The sequence below is a fragment of the Atractosteus spatula genome, chromosome 15 (assembly GCF_055471065.1).
Source record: "Atractosteus spatula isolate fAtrSpa1 chromosome 15, fAtrSpa1.hap1, whole genome shotgun sequence".
Taxonomy (NCBI): domain Eukaryota; kingdom Metazoa; phylum Chordata; class Actinopteri; order Semionotiformes; family Lepisosteidae; genus Atractosteus; species Atractosteus spatula.
The window spans coordinates 21,324,939-21,338,488 of NC_142720.1; the positions used below are offsets into that span (position 1 = coordinate 21,324,939).

Here is a 13,550-nt window from a genome sequence, read left to right on the forward strand (position 1 = left end):
CCAGCGAAGTAAACAGGCTTTACAGGCATAAACTCGGAAACATGTGAACTGCAATCTGTGCTGTTGAACTCAAAGTCCTGTTGGTATGAAAAATAATCTCCTAGTTTATTCACAATTAAAATGGAAAGGCAAGTACACACTACTGTATATGAGGGATGATTTCTGAAATGTCAGTGCCTTGATAGGCACAATAGCAATGTGTTAGGCTCATTATGGTGTAAATGTTGCTGTCTGGCCCCAGAGATCGAGAGCCCTTTGAAAGAGAATATTAAATTAGTCGATTAACAGAGTAATCCATGTGTGTAGTGATAACTGCACTGTGTATCACTGAGGACTGGAAGGTGGCATTATTATAATAACAATTTTCATTGGAGAAAAGATAGAGCTGCGTCTTCATCATTTTATTACTGCCTGCCTTCATCCCTCCATGGCTGGCCTCATCCATATTCCTCAAGAAACCTCCCTGAGCCAGTGTTTTTCTAGCCATCATCAATTGTACTGTCTTATCAGGCAGGTGGTCAGGCAGTAAGCTTAGGCAGCACATAATGGTCAAAGGCTTGTTTTTCGATACGAAGGTGTAAAGGCAGTTTCCCCTTTAGAAGTATGAAGGAGAACCTACCCAAACTACTTGTGAAGCTTCTCTTAAATTTGGACAGCTGGTTTTGAACTGCTGATATTAATCAACCCAAATATACAAAAGGTGTTTTTGTGTTCCATTTCAAGGCTGCTTATTTCTATTACGTTGTGAGAAATCTACATATTAAACACACGCACAATCATACTGTATATACAGTATGTATTCATCATTAGCCTGTATCACTATTCTGAAGAATAAATGTTTGCTAAGATTCTACCACAAACTTCTTTTTTATCATTGTTATATATTTTATTGTACTTTATGTACAGAAAGGCAGATGGTATAAACACAGCTAACATATAAAGTAGCTGATTTCTCAGTGTCACGGGGCTTGTTAATCAGTTTCAGAAGGCACAGGCAGACTATCCTGCTGGAAACCCAGAGATAATAGTGGCCGTATTGAGCAGATCAGCCATAAACTGCTACTTATTGGCCATATGCTTGTTGTATTCACTGGGTACTGCTCATGCATTATTTAGCGATAGTGAATAGGATATTGCAGTACATTTTGAATCCATGAAGCCATTCTTATTCCCTATGCATACACAGTATCTTGGAAAATATATTACGTGTTAAAGCAATGTGGTAGTTTTTACCACATTCAAAATCTTGCTTCCAGAACATGCCAATCTCCCAATGTTGGAATCAGCCTCAATATAATTGTTACTTGTTGTGTGGCTCCTTCACTTGAGAGTTTTCTCTATTCAAGCATTTTTAGCACTGTCTGTGCAATATAGTAATTTTATTGAACAATTGCATATTTTATTAACTGAAATTAATATTTTATGAAAGGCTTCCATCACATTAAAAACGGCAGCACAGATTACCTCCCTAAAATATACAAATCAGTGTAAAGCCAATGGAGCAAATATTTCTGAAAAGCAGATGACATTTTCTTTCAAGTATTGAATATGCATGTACTGTAGATTAGTCACCCAGCAACTCTGCTGTCTGCACTTTTGCATCGGTGCGTCCCATACAATGGTGACCTCAGCTTTTCAGAGAAGCAGCATGGTCAGTTGTTACAGCAGGGCTGTTTAACGTAGTTTAGACTGTCCAAAATAATATTCAATCTATAACACAAACTACTTTTTCCTCAAAACAAAATAAAAAAACAAAGATGGTTTTCTGGTTTCAATAAAAAGGCAAATAAAGATGGATATTTAAAGTTAAGGGATAATATCAAAGTCACATTTATTGGTTATATTCTTAATTCCAGGTTACACTGCAAAAATAGTTTGCACGGACCAAACCAGAGGATCATTCCATTTCTCAAATGAAGTCAAACATTTTTGAAAAAATTATGGTCTGCTTATTTTTTAATTCGTTTTATATTTAATTTTTAAAATAAGTACAAGTGTAACCAAGTACATACAATCTCTGTATTTGGCTCAATACAATCATTGCAGTCAACACAATAACAAATAAATCAGGTACAAGTATGTGCATACAGTATGTGCAGAAGTCAATTAGATTAACAACAATGATCTGTGTGAAGATGTTTCTTCTCTGACAAGACATAAAATGTGTTATGACTGTTAATAAAGAGTGAATATTGTTTCCAAATGCATCACTAAAAAAGAGAATCATTAAAGAAAGTTTTGTTTATTCAGCTTGGCTACGTCCCAGCAAAGCCCCATGGTAGGTGTGGTGTGGGTGACTTGTAAAGTTGCTGTCATGTTAAGAAATGCACACTTAAAAACAGTATTGTAAAATGTTTTTTTTATCATGTCTTACATGATCAATATAATTCATTGAAGATTTGCTTTCACTACTTTGCTGCTGTTGTTGGGAGGTCCCTAATTTTGTTTTTTGGTGCTAGCTTCTTTCCAATTTAGGCAGAATAAAAAGATGGTTTATATACAGGACTGAGATGACCCATATTTGAACAAGAGACAAGACGTCAGCCTTTCTGTTCACCCCATGAAGCTTATTAGCAGATGTTTCACAGCACAAGGTTGAGCTCAGCCTCAGTGCCGGTGTATCTGGGCTCACGTAGCGTGAGCCTGTGATGATGACATCACTCTCTGGAGCTTGGCATTAAAAACCCATTTGGTCTTATGACGGTTTTTTGGCTCCGCAGATTTGTTCTCCTGCATGTGCACTGAGTGGTTTTGTGTGGCACAGAAGACATGAGACACATCTCTGGCCAGACTGATCCTGGCTAGGGATAAACTGCACATGGGGCACTAACTCTCTGGCTGCCTCTGCTCTGCTGAGATGACAACTTTCGAGATTTAAAGATCATTCAGAATTGTCGAAAAACATCAAGGAGCAATCGCCACTGGTGCCCAGATCAGCAGTTGGATAGGAGTGAAATGGAAGGAATCTTCAAAGGTTTAGATGTCTGCCTTCTTCAAGCTCATTGAAGCTTGTCAGTAACCCCAAACAGGTGATTAGATTTGTGCAACCTGTCTGGTTCGTCTCACACCAGTTACATTTTCCACTGCGAGAAACAAGGGTCTCAGAGTTGTGACTTTGCCATAGAATGTAACTGTACCAACATGAGCTACTATCTGTGGGGAAATAGAGGACTTTATCTGAAATTTTACATTTTAAAACAAACATGTCTACAGTCATTGCAATTGCAATAACTGTAAATTAAAAGTTAATGGTTGGTACTAAATATTTAGTTTAACAAAAATGTCTTACGCATTGTGTTCAGGAGAAAGCAGAATTGAAAAGAGGACATTACAGTATGTCATTTCACATACACTGTTTTAGTTAGTGTATATATACATCTGTAGATGACTACACTGTATTTACAATGCTTTATTTTCCTTCAGAGAATTCAGTCTATTAATTTGTGCTTGCTTCTGCTACAAGCTTATTTGCATCCTGTAATGTAAAGGATTCTATTAGCAAGTAGAAGCAAGCGTACAATGTGATGCTTTGATGAATCCATGACTTAATCCTACTGTATATGACCTATTGTACTACAGCTGTATTGTACATCTGCTGGATACAGCACTTTTACATTTAAGAAGTGCACACACTTGAAAATAGAACTAATTTCATTGAAGTCAAATAACATTTAAAGACTTGCTGTCCGTTGCATTTTTGCCAGAAGTCATAGAAACTTTTACTATCTCTTATCTCTTTTCCTTAAAGACTTCTGTTTCCCACACAGGAGGCAGGAGGTGTGTTTTTCATGGTCTCGTCTGCCACTAGAAATACAAATGTGCCCTAGCTATAGAACAGGCTTTGCAGATAAAATGACTACTTAAAGGGGTGTTCATCAAATTTCTGTTTTGCCCCTCTGTTTCACCACCTATTTACACTCCTGATCCTTGGCCAAGATGATGTGAAAAGCTTCAGGGATACAGTTACTGTAGATGAGGCAGCTTTGAAGGAACAGAGATGTCTAGATTCTAGAAATTAAAAAGCTGTTGACAGTTCTGAACCATTGATTTTGCCTCAGGTGCAAAACCATTCCTTTTGAGTATTCTGTATAAGAAATTGATTTGAGGTCTACCCGATGTACATTTGAAGAGCTTTTAATATAAAGTAAACAGGTAACCTCTGCATGCTTTTAACTTTTGATTTCTTAAAGGCCCATCCACATTAAGTCTCTGCGGCCTTGATAGATTGAATTCATCTCCCATAAAAATTCAGTAGCAGAAATGGACACCAACTTCCTTTGCCTATAGCAGGGGTAGTCGTCTCCTGTCCTGGAGGACCACATTTGTTTCCAGGATGTGTTCCATCTCAGACCTTAATGGCTTATTTGAGCGAATTCAAAATCGTAAACATCTGTGATTTCCAGGTCCCAATCCCACTTTAAATGAGAGGTACCTCTAAGATCTTCAGGAACCCACTACTCAAGGACTGGGAGGTCCTTAGTTCTTAAAATAAAGAGAAAACCGCAGTGAAGAACTTTCTCTTGTTCTTTTCTAACGTCTGAGACCTATTTGTCAGGCCCACATTTGCTTTGACTTCTAGCTGGTTGCCTGAAATGAGTTATGCTGGGTTATATTATTCCAGGTGCTCCCAGGTCCTGCCCTGTGCAGCCCTGTAGTTGTCACAGCTCCTTGCCAGGCACAGGGGAGCTATAAGTGATTGTTCTTTGAAAGGTAAGCTATGAGGGCCACGGCCACTCCAACATAAATGCCAGTTCCGATGGTGATGGACAGCACAGCCAAGAACAAGGCTCGTCTGGAGCTGGAGCTTGCCTGGTGAAAGTCTCCTTTGGCCACTGCCTTGTTCGTCTGCAAGAGAGGTAAACAGAGGTCAGATCCCAGCCGCTGCCACGGGGTTTAGTTTCATGTCACTATTGCAACGGTTCTCGTTCGAGTTCTGAGACGATTTTCACTCAGGGGGTTGAAGCAGTCTCAGATGCAGTGACCTCGTTAATAATGCAAATTTGGTTGTGGAGAGGGACCCTTCTGCCTTTGAAGTTCAGAGATGCCAATTCAAAGTGCAAATATGTAGGACAGACATTTTCCCTAACTAATTTATAATTAGTTTCGCCGTTAGATACTTGCAGTCAGCATTCGGCATGGTTTTCTGTGCTGTGGCAAGGTTTATTTTTTAGAATCAGTGGCACAATGGAGTTGCTGACGCGTACTACAGCTTTCTTTCCCTAAAAGCCTTGAATCCGCATCAGTTACTTTTCAGCAGAGATCTTCAGTTGATGTTAATCATTGCCGTTTTACGCCTGTATTTATACTTTACAATTTAGCATTTCCTGCCAACCTAATCAAGCAAAGAAAAGCCAATTCTAGAGCTGCCCCCTACACTTGTCTTAAATCAGTGGATAATTTAACCCCATGGGTTGTGTAGAGGAAGCAAAAGTGCTATATTGAAATTTGCAAAGCTTATTTTGCAAGAATATTTCATGGGAAGTGTTAGACAAATTAAAAAGAAATTCTTTGCTGCTGCCATGTGCACAATTTATGACCTTGAAATGTTTCTGGTCTTTTCATACTAGCTTCCAGTGTCCTGTTGAACAAGCAAAGGCAATCGGCACTTTGAACAGAAGAGAGCACATAGCAATGCAAGGCTGGTTTTGTAGATAAAGCTTCTTATTTCAATGATTTAAATGGGAATGTAAAGAGAGGCTACATAATCATGAACACGCATGTAATACTGTCTTCAAAACATACAATAAGAAGCGATTTGCTTAAATTATACCAAACGATTTCAAATAGTGCACTGGGCACTGACGTGGAAACAAATCTGTAATTCATATAAAATTTAGTTACATATTCCAACAATTCTAAAATGACCCCCCTAATTCTTAATATGCATCATTAACCATTTAATCTGTTTTGAATATAATATTTAAGCTTGTGTGTTAATGCCTATAATATATTTGTACTGTAGTGTGATATGTGAGTCTGTGAGTTTTGCATGTGTAAAGATGTGTGTGTACATGAAAGGCACTGCGATTTGCACAACAGTGATGGTGTGGTTCACAGAAAGGGAGAGGAAACACGTCTTGGGACTGTGGTTGGAGGGAATGTCAAGAGGGGAATTTCCTGGCACTATCACATGATCAGGTCCCACTCAGTTGTGATTGCTACAGTAGGTCCCAGCATGACAAGATGACAGGAAGCACCCCTGTGACCTAACAGCTGGATCGGCGAGGTTCTGAATTCTGAAAGGCAGCCATGCAGATGAGGAATCGCATCTGCAATGCAACAACTACGGTTGCTATGGAAGATGCCCGAGTCTCATTAGAGTCATGAGGCACAACTGCAACAGTGAAGTCATAACTCAAAAGGCTGCATTATGGAGGTTTTCACATTATTATTAATTAATTGACTTGATGTGAAGAAATGCTCGGATGGAGCTCCAGAGTTACCCAGCAAAGGCCCTTGCTCAGATCATTGAGAACTGCAGTCCTCCTCCACCTGATGCTGAATTGAAGCACTGAGTACTGCTGGGCTCTCAAGGTGGAAAAAAGGAACGATCACACAAAGTCTTCTGTAAAATTTTCAATCACTGTTCTGGAGGAAAGTGTGTTTGCGTTTCCTTTGCTTGTTCGAGGGCTGGATTGGGAAATGGAGATAACCTCCACAGTGTGCACAGCAGAGAAAGGCGAAATCTTTGGTGACAACATAACGCTGAATGTGGACCAAAGCCTTTAACTTGAAAAAAATATAAAGGTGTGTATATACAGTGGTTTAGGACAAGAAAAGGAAATACCGGATCATGTTAATAATCCAGTGAGAAGATCAGGCAGCAGTCCTCTTGGCTAATCTCATCACAATGGGGGACAAGACAATGCCTTTTTTTGGGGAGCTGGAAATAAAATGACTTCAGGTACCCGAGAAACCCCTGTAGGCCAGCGTTATGTATAGTATGCGTTTGCGGTGATTTCAGTTTTTAGTGGATGCCAACAGGAAGAGTTAGAGTAGTAACCTCTGAGAAGCAACAAACGTATCTGCAGTACCTCCTTTCCAGCTGTGGTTTGTATTCAGGCTGCACATACAGTACCTTGAGCAGCACAAGAGACTGCATTGCAGAGCACGGCACTGAGCCCTGTCCTGGGGAAGATGATTGCACTGCCTTGCAGAGCGACCTGATTGCATTTCTTGTCATTTTATTTTGCTAAAACCGCTGTAGCTTAGTTGGCACGTGACTCCTAGCACTTTCCCGACTGAAATATTCATATACACAGCTGACGCAGGTCCTATGGGATTCGGAGCAGTGTGGAGGCCAAATAAAATCTAGATTACTGGAGGGAGAGTGGTGGCACGATTAAGATAAAAAAACTAGGTGTCTTATACAGTCCTGAGAAAATAATGCTTCTAAATACAATTTTCATAATTGAGAATGTGGAGCAATCAGGAGGAAAATAAACTTAATTACGCATTCTGGACTAATACAGTGCAGATGTGCCAGTGCTGTAATCCTGGTGTAAACAAAGCAAGGTCATGTACACGGGGGCAATTGACATACAAGACTGCTTTCAGGAAGGTTACAAGCGCATTTCACCATTGCTGGGACATTCCTAATCTAATCCTTTGATTTCCAGGCTGATGGTTAATATCGGTATATAGCTTCAGTTCCTGATGATTAGTCCTTTGAGACGGAGGTGTCCGGGATGTGATGAAACCCCCAAGCAAATTCAATTTCCACAAAAGGATGTACAGAAAAGGGCGGCACGGTGGCGCAGTGGTCAGCATTTCTGCCTCTCCATGCTGGGGCCCTGGGTTCAATGTGGAGTTTGTATGTACCCCCCCGTGTCTGTGTGGGCTTCCTCTGGGTATTCCCATCCCATCGTGAGTGTGCTGGACTGGTGTCCTGTCCAGGGTGTATCTTGCCATGTGTCTGTTGCTTGGCAGTATAGTTTATGGCTCCCCATGACCCTGTACTGGATAAAGCAGTAAGAAAATGGATGGAGGGATGTATGAAAGGGAGTTTTGATGCAATGCTATATGAAGAACAGTTATTACTGAAGTTCTCTGTCACTTTTCTGTGACAATGAAGTGATATGTATACTGTACTTAGGGCCACTGCTCCACTCCTTTAAAACAGTAACATGGAGGAGCAGACTCGGCAGAAAAAGCAGAAAGATCTGGTTTGGTGCCAGCTAGTGGCCAATGTGTCTTCACAAAAATATAAAGTACCTAGAGGTCATATGGCAAAGAGCAAAGAAAAATGTTTTTAACATCTGCTTATATGTCTTTGAAAATCTGAAATACAATAAGCTATGAACATATAGCTCTTCTTAGTCTTAAAGTTGAGATTAAAGGGAAAAAAAATAATCTACTGAGTCAAAGAAGTATGTTCTTTCCTTCTAATACCTGTACTTGTACTTTTGAACAAAGCAATATGGAATTTGCTATAAAGCATAGAACCCATATGAACGATCATTTTCCACACTGAAAATGGCTATACTGTATAAGCCCATTGGTGACAGTAATACTTTCTTTTTATTCTTCCATCTTGTTTTTAAACACTTATATAGAGATTTTGTGTTTTCTCTTGTGGTGAGATTGTTCACCTTGCTATCTAACTATTCTAGCAAAGTGAAAACTCATGCAACGCTTCATTTCAGTTTATTTCCATGACTTAGCTTTTTTGCTGGAACAAATTAAGCAGGAAATAGCAAACTAACTGGAAGATGGTGATAAGATATATGTCGCATCCTTTAAAGAAACGACTCTTCCTGGAACATTTTCTGATTCCATGTCTTATGTCTTTATCGGTTATCTTACTGTACATGCTTAAACACAACAACAAAGAATTGTGGAATATTACAGTAAAAAAAGACTTCTTAGCACATTTTGTGTAATGATTTCCTCTACTTTAACTGGGTGTCTCCGTATTTAAGCTAAATGGCTAATATTCCTGTGAATATAGGAAAAATCATGAAAGCATTAATCTTTTTAGGAAAAAAGATTTTAGCAATACATATAAGTTTGAATCCTACAGTACATTAAAGGCAAGAGACCAAGCTCAAAAACTTAAATTTCAGTAATCATTTTTGGACTTTTAGCAGATCGCTGCCTTTTCTTTGAGATATTGGAAAAAAATGTTTCCAGTTTAATCTACTCTGTGCAAATGGAAAACTAATTCCAAAATGAATGTGAGACATCGTATTTTACTGGGTTGTTTATCTATTTCAAGTTTAAGTACATAAAATAGAGAGTATTAGTGCTGTGAAATTTTGCTGCATGATTGCATTCTTGGTTGTTATTCATGTCTACCTTTCCTTAAGAGAGCTATGGGTTAACCAGATTAACCATGAATAAATACAAATATAATATTGTATTTTTTTTAACAATTTCTAATGATGCAATAAAAATAGAAATAATAGACTAGCATAGCATAATGATGCCCTATTTAAACATGATTAATCTTTTCTGGATGATGTTACTTCATACAGGGGATACAAGTACTGTACCTCCCTTTGCTCACACAGATCAATACCAGAGCTGCTGATGTACTTTACTGCCATTGGTGGCATTCCTTTACTGAAGTGACAATCTTGAGTTGAACTGATAATAAACACTGCATTTGATTATTTTACATGTCAAATACTGCATAGAATATACAGTATGCAAAAGACAAATAATTGTGGTATCGTGCTGATGTAAAATATTTAATTTGTCTAGCAAGTAACTCTGTTCTCCTCACTGATACTTAGATAACTTGGCAATCTCTGCAAAGTTCTTGTGTAATTTCAGAATTCAGCTGAAAGTCTGGTTTGCCTCAAGGTAAATCTGACACATTTAGGGTATAATCTACAGGGTAAAGCTTATGAGCTCCAGTGAATGCAAAACATCATGCTGTCCAACCCACACCCTGGTTGTGAAAAACAAAGCTGCTAGGAATTGTTTTAGACACATACTGTATGCAGTATACAGACAGATTTACTCCAATTAGCAATCACGCTTTTTGTATGTGAAAAAGGTAATTAATTTTAATCAGCTGCTGCTAGGTCTGTTAGGGTCTTTATCCGGTTTTCCTAATTTGATAGGGTGTTCTTATCTTGTCCAGATGCTACATGCCTGGGCAGGGTTGTGTCACTTGACCTCTCTGTGGGCCCCGACGCCGGCATGCGTCTTCCCCGCTGGCAGCTCACTGGATGGAGGGGTGGGAACAAGCCTGCAGGGCCCGGCCCAGTGGGTCTGGGGGGCTCGGTCACGGCTTCCATTGTCCCCTGTGTAGCTGCTGGCAGTGTTGTAAGGGAAGCTACAAGCGGACATGCTTGGCCAATCCTGGTCACAGCCGGTTTGTTGGTTCGAACCCGCGATTGCAGAGCTCAACCTGCACACAGGTGAGCTCCTTCACTGGCTGAACCGCTCGAGAGACCGATATGCACTTCAGCATTATCTAATGACCTAATTGTTGAAAACATTAATACAATTTAATAAATTCACACTATTATACCATAGCTAGTTACATATACAATAATATTACCATTATATTATCATTAAATATTGATGAGTACATAATTATATATTATTGGTGAAAATAATTGCATACATCATTATTATTTTCTCTTTCAGTGATCCATCCACTTTCAGAATACCACTCAGGGTCAAAGCAAGCAGGAAGATAGTCCCAGAAGGAAAGGGAGGGAACATCAGTCAATCACTTACCCACAGGGACAATTAAAGTCAGTAGTCGGGACAATAGTCAGCACTTCTTTAAAATCAGAGCACCAGGACAGGGCCAATGTGAATTGGGAGAATATGCAAGCTTCACATAGAAAGAACCCAGGTCCCAGAAGAGCAGCAGGACTCATGTGCACTGGGCCTGTCTGTTTATTCGAGCTGATAATGATGTTCTAAACCTCTCACTGTTCTAGCAAAAAAAGTCCTCTGAACGCGAGACGGTCCAGAAAGTGAGACGTTAATTCCTGTCCTAATAAGTCTGTGTATGCATCCATCTAGGCCACAAGACTGTAATGTATGCCTGTGTATTCTTTGCAATGAATTCTGTGGATCTGAGCGTCCATCCATTTTCAAACCGCTTCGTCCACTTCAAGGTCACAGGGGAGCTGGAGTCTATCCTGGCAAGCAATGGGCACAAGGCAGAATACACCCTGGACAGGACACCAGTCCATCGCAGGGCACACAGACACACACACACTCACACCAGGGCCAGTTTGAACCCACCACCATGTCTTTGGACTGTGGGAAGCAATTGGATTGCCTGGAGGAAACCCATGTGAACACAGGGAGAACATACAAACTCCACACTGACAGCACCCCAGTGTTTTTTAATTGAACCCAGATCAATCCTTAAATTTATGTAAAGCATTTGCAGTTATTAATATATTAGTAATTTTCAATTTTTGGATATACATCAGAAAAAAGTAAAGCTTATATTTTTTTTACTTAGTGTTACTAAGTATGTAAATGTTATAATTACTTTTTTGTTCCGCCTGGAATCATTTCCCTTTGTAATTACGGCTTCAATTTAGACTGCCTTCATTAATTGCACTAAAAAATTAGGCGAACTGCAAATCCGCTAAGACCTTACTTCAGATGTTAATGGAAAAACATATTAAGACTAATCTTAATAAATAGTCCAAAATATAAAAGCACATTGTCCCTGTCAGAAAAGTCTCATGACAGTGTCTGATATGAAATGCAGTCTTTGCAGAAAATTTTAAAATCTAAAAGTCTAAAATGATGAAAGTTAATTTTGAAACTGTCTGGTGTGCATTCCTCTTTTTACACTAACATCTTATATATAAAGTACATCAGATGCACATCATTTGACTCATGGTGTGCAGTGTTGTACAGTTTATATCCACCTATGAAACAAACACCTCAGCATTATTTGTACAAAGAACAGGGAAAAGGTCCAGATTTTCTGTGAAGGGGGCCATGCGTGATACCTTAGGCAAAAGATAAGTATTTGTTGTTAAAGCAAGTACATGCAGAAAACCATCTGTGTTTTGTAGAATGTCTTCATTGCCTGGGGAGTTGGTGTGTTTGCAGATTAACGTGCTGCCCACGTTGATATGCTTTCTAGCCAAAATATTGTGTAAAGAGCTTACTCTCGGTGTTGGAATCGGGTCTAAAAGCAGGGAATCAGATTATATTTACAAGCTTATTGCAAGTGGATTGCTACAGTTTGGCTTCATGATAAAACAGTGGTCTTTGACTTTCATCCTTAAAGCTGAAACATTTACTCTAAAAAGAAAATGCAAATAAGGAAATGTAAAAGTGCTGTAGTTGGAGTTGGTGTGCTAGACTTCGTCTCATCAAGTCACAATTTGAGTCCCAAGCAAATTCCTTTGTGACCTAAAGATGTGAGGAATATAATAGGAGCTTCATCGTCATCTCCAGTGTGCCAAACTGTTTGTAAGCTCTCCCGATATTGGGAGTGTCGTATCAGCGCTGATTGTTTGGAATTCAGAATCAGGGCTGAGGCAGGCTTAGATAAAGCTGTCTGTAGTCAACAGTAAGCCAGTGGAGGCTATCTGATCAAATATAAAATTGCTGCATACAGTATACTTTGAGCTCTTTACAAACACACATTAATAGTTTTCGTTCTAACTGCAAGCCTTTGCTTAATTTGAGAATGGATTAACATGCATGTTTACTGTTATATTTAATTTTCATCTCAGTAATTTATCATTGTGACTAGAATTCATTAATTTCATTATGTAACTGTGACTGGCCTCTAGCTTAATATGATTTTGCTATTAATTATTTTGTCGTTGTTTTCATGCCTGCTACAAGACGTGCACTTTTGAACGATATTTGTAGCCAGAGCCTGTGCTGTGTCCTTTACAAGAAGATTTCCGTGCGGAACAGGTGGAGCAGATGAAAGTTGCAATGCAAGGTTAGCTAGTGAGCAGCAAGCTGAAGCAAACAAGACGCTCAAAGCAGAGTGTCTCTCAAACAACATGCAAATTAAGCTCTGGGGCTCCCTATTCAAAAGCCCTCATGATTATAACAACAATAAAGTGGGTTTCATTCCATATGTATTACATATTTCTGCATATGACTATAATTACATAAGATTAGAATGATAGCCTTGACCAGTTCATAACAGCTATTTGGTCTAAAGCTTACAATTTAAAAATGTAAAACAGGTTTAAAAGTGGATATTTATGCAGTCTTTATTGAGAAGGCATGTTAATGACCAATAACCATGCCAGCAACTCCTGAACATTCATAAAAATAATTTGATCAATTATTCCCTCATTAGATTTACACAAGGCTCTCTGCTGCACATTTAAAAGTGCACAATAGCTGAAAATGTCCTGTATAAACTGGAAGCTTATTCCACAGTGACCTATGACCCTCGCACAAACCGTGATCAGCTTCAAGATATCACAGATCATGCGCCTTCCTGCAGAGCATTAGACTTTGCTTACCATGAGCAAGCGTGTGTCAAGCAAAAGGAGATAAAGTGCCTGTGTCACAAACCCATCCCTAGGGACCTAAATGCAGCCCTCAGCTATGTGAATTGCTTGTTGCTCTTGGGCCTGAAG

At 39.2% G+C, this 13,550-nt stretch overlaps 1 protein-coding gene across 1 annotated transcript in view; it reads right to left on the reverse strand.

Moving 5' to 3' along the window:
- Positions 1-1,807: 1,807 nt before the first annotated feature.
- syndig1 (synapse differentiation inducing 1) overlaps positions 1,808-13,550 on the reverse strand; it is a 32,769-nt gene continuing 21,026 nt past the window's right edge. The window contains exon 4 of the mRNA XM_088933652.1: positions 1,808-4,845. Coding sequence (XP_088789778.1) covers positions 4,687-4,845 — 159 coding nt within the window. The 3' untranslated portion in view covers positions 1,808-4,686. The remainder of the gene's footprint in view (positions 4,846-13,550) is intronic.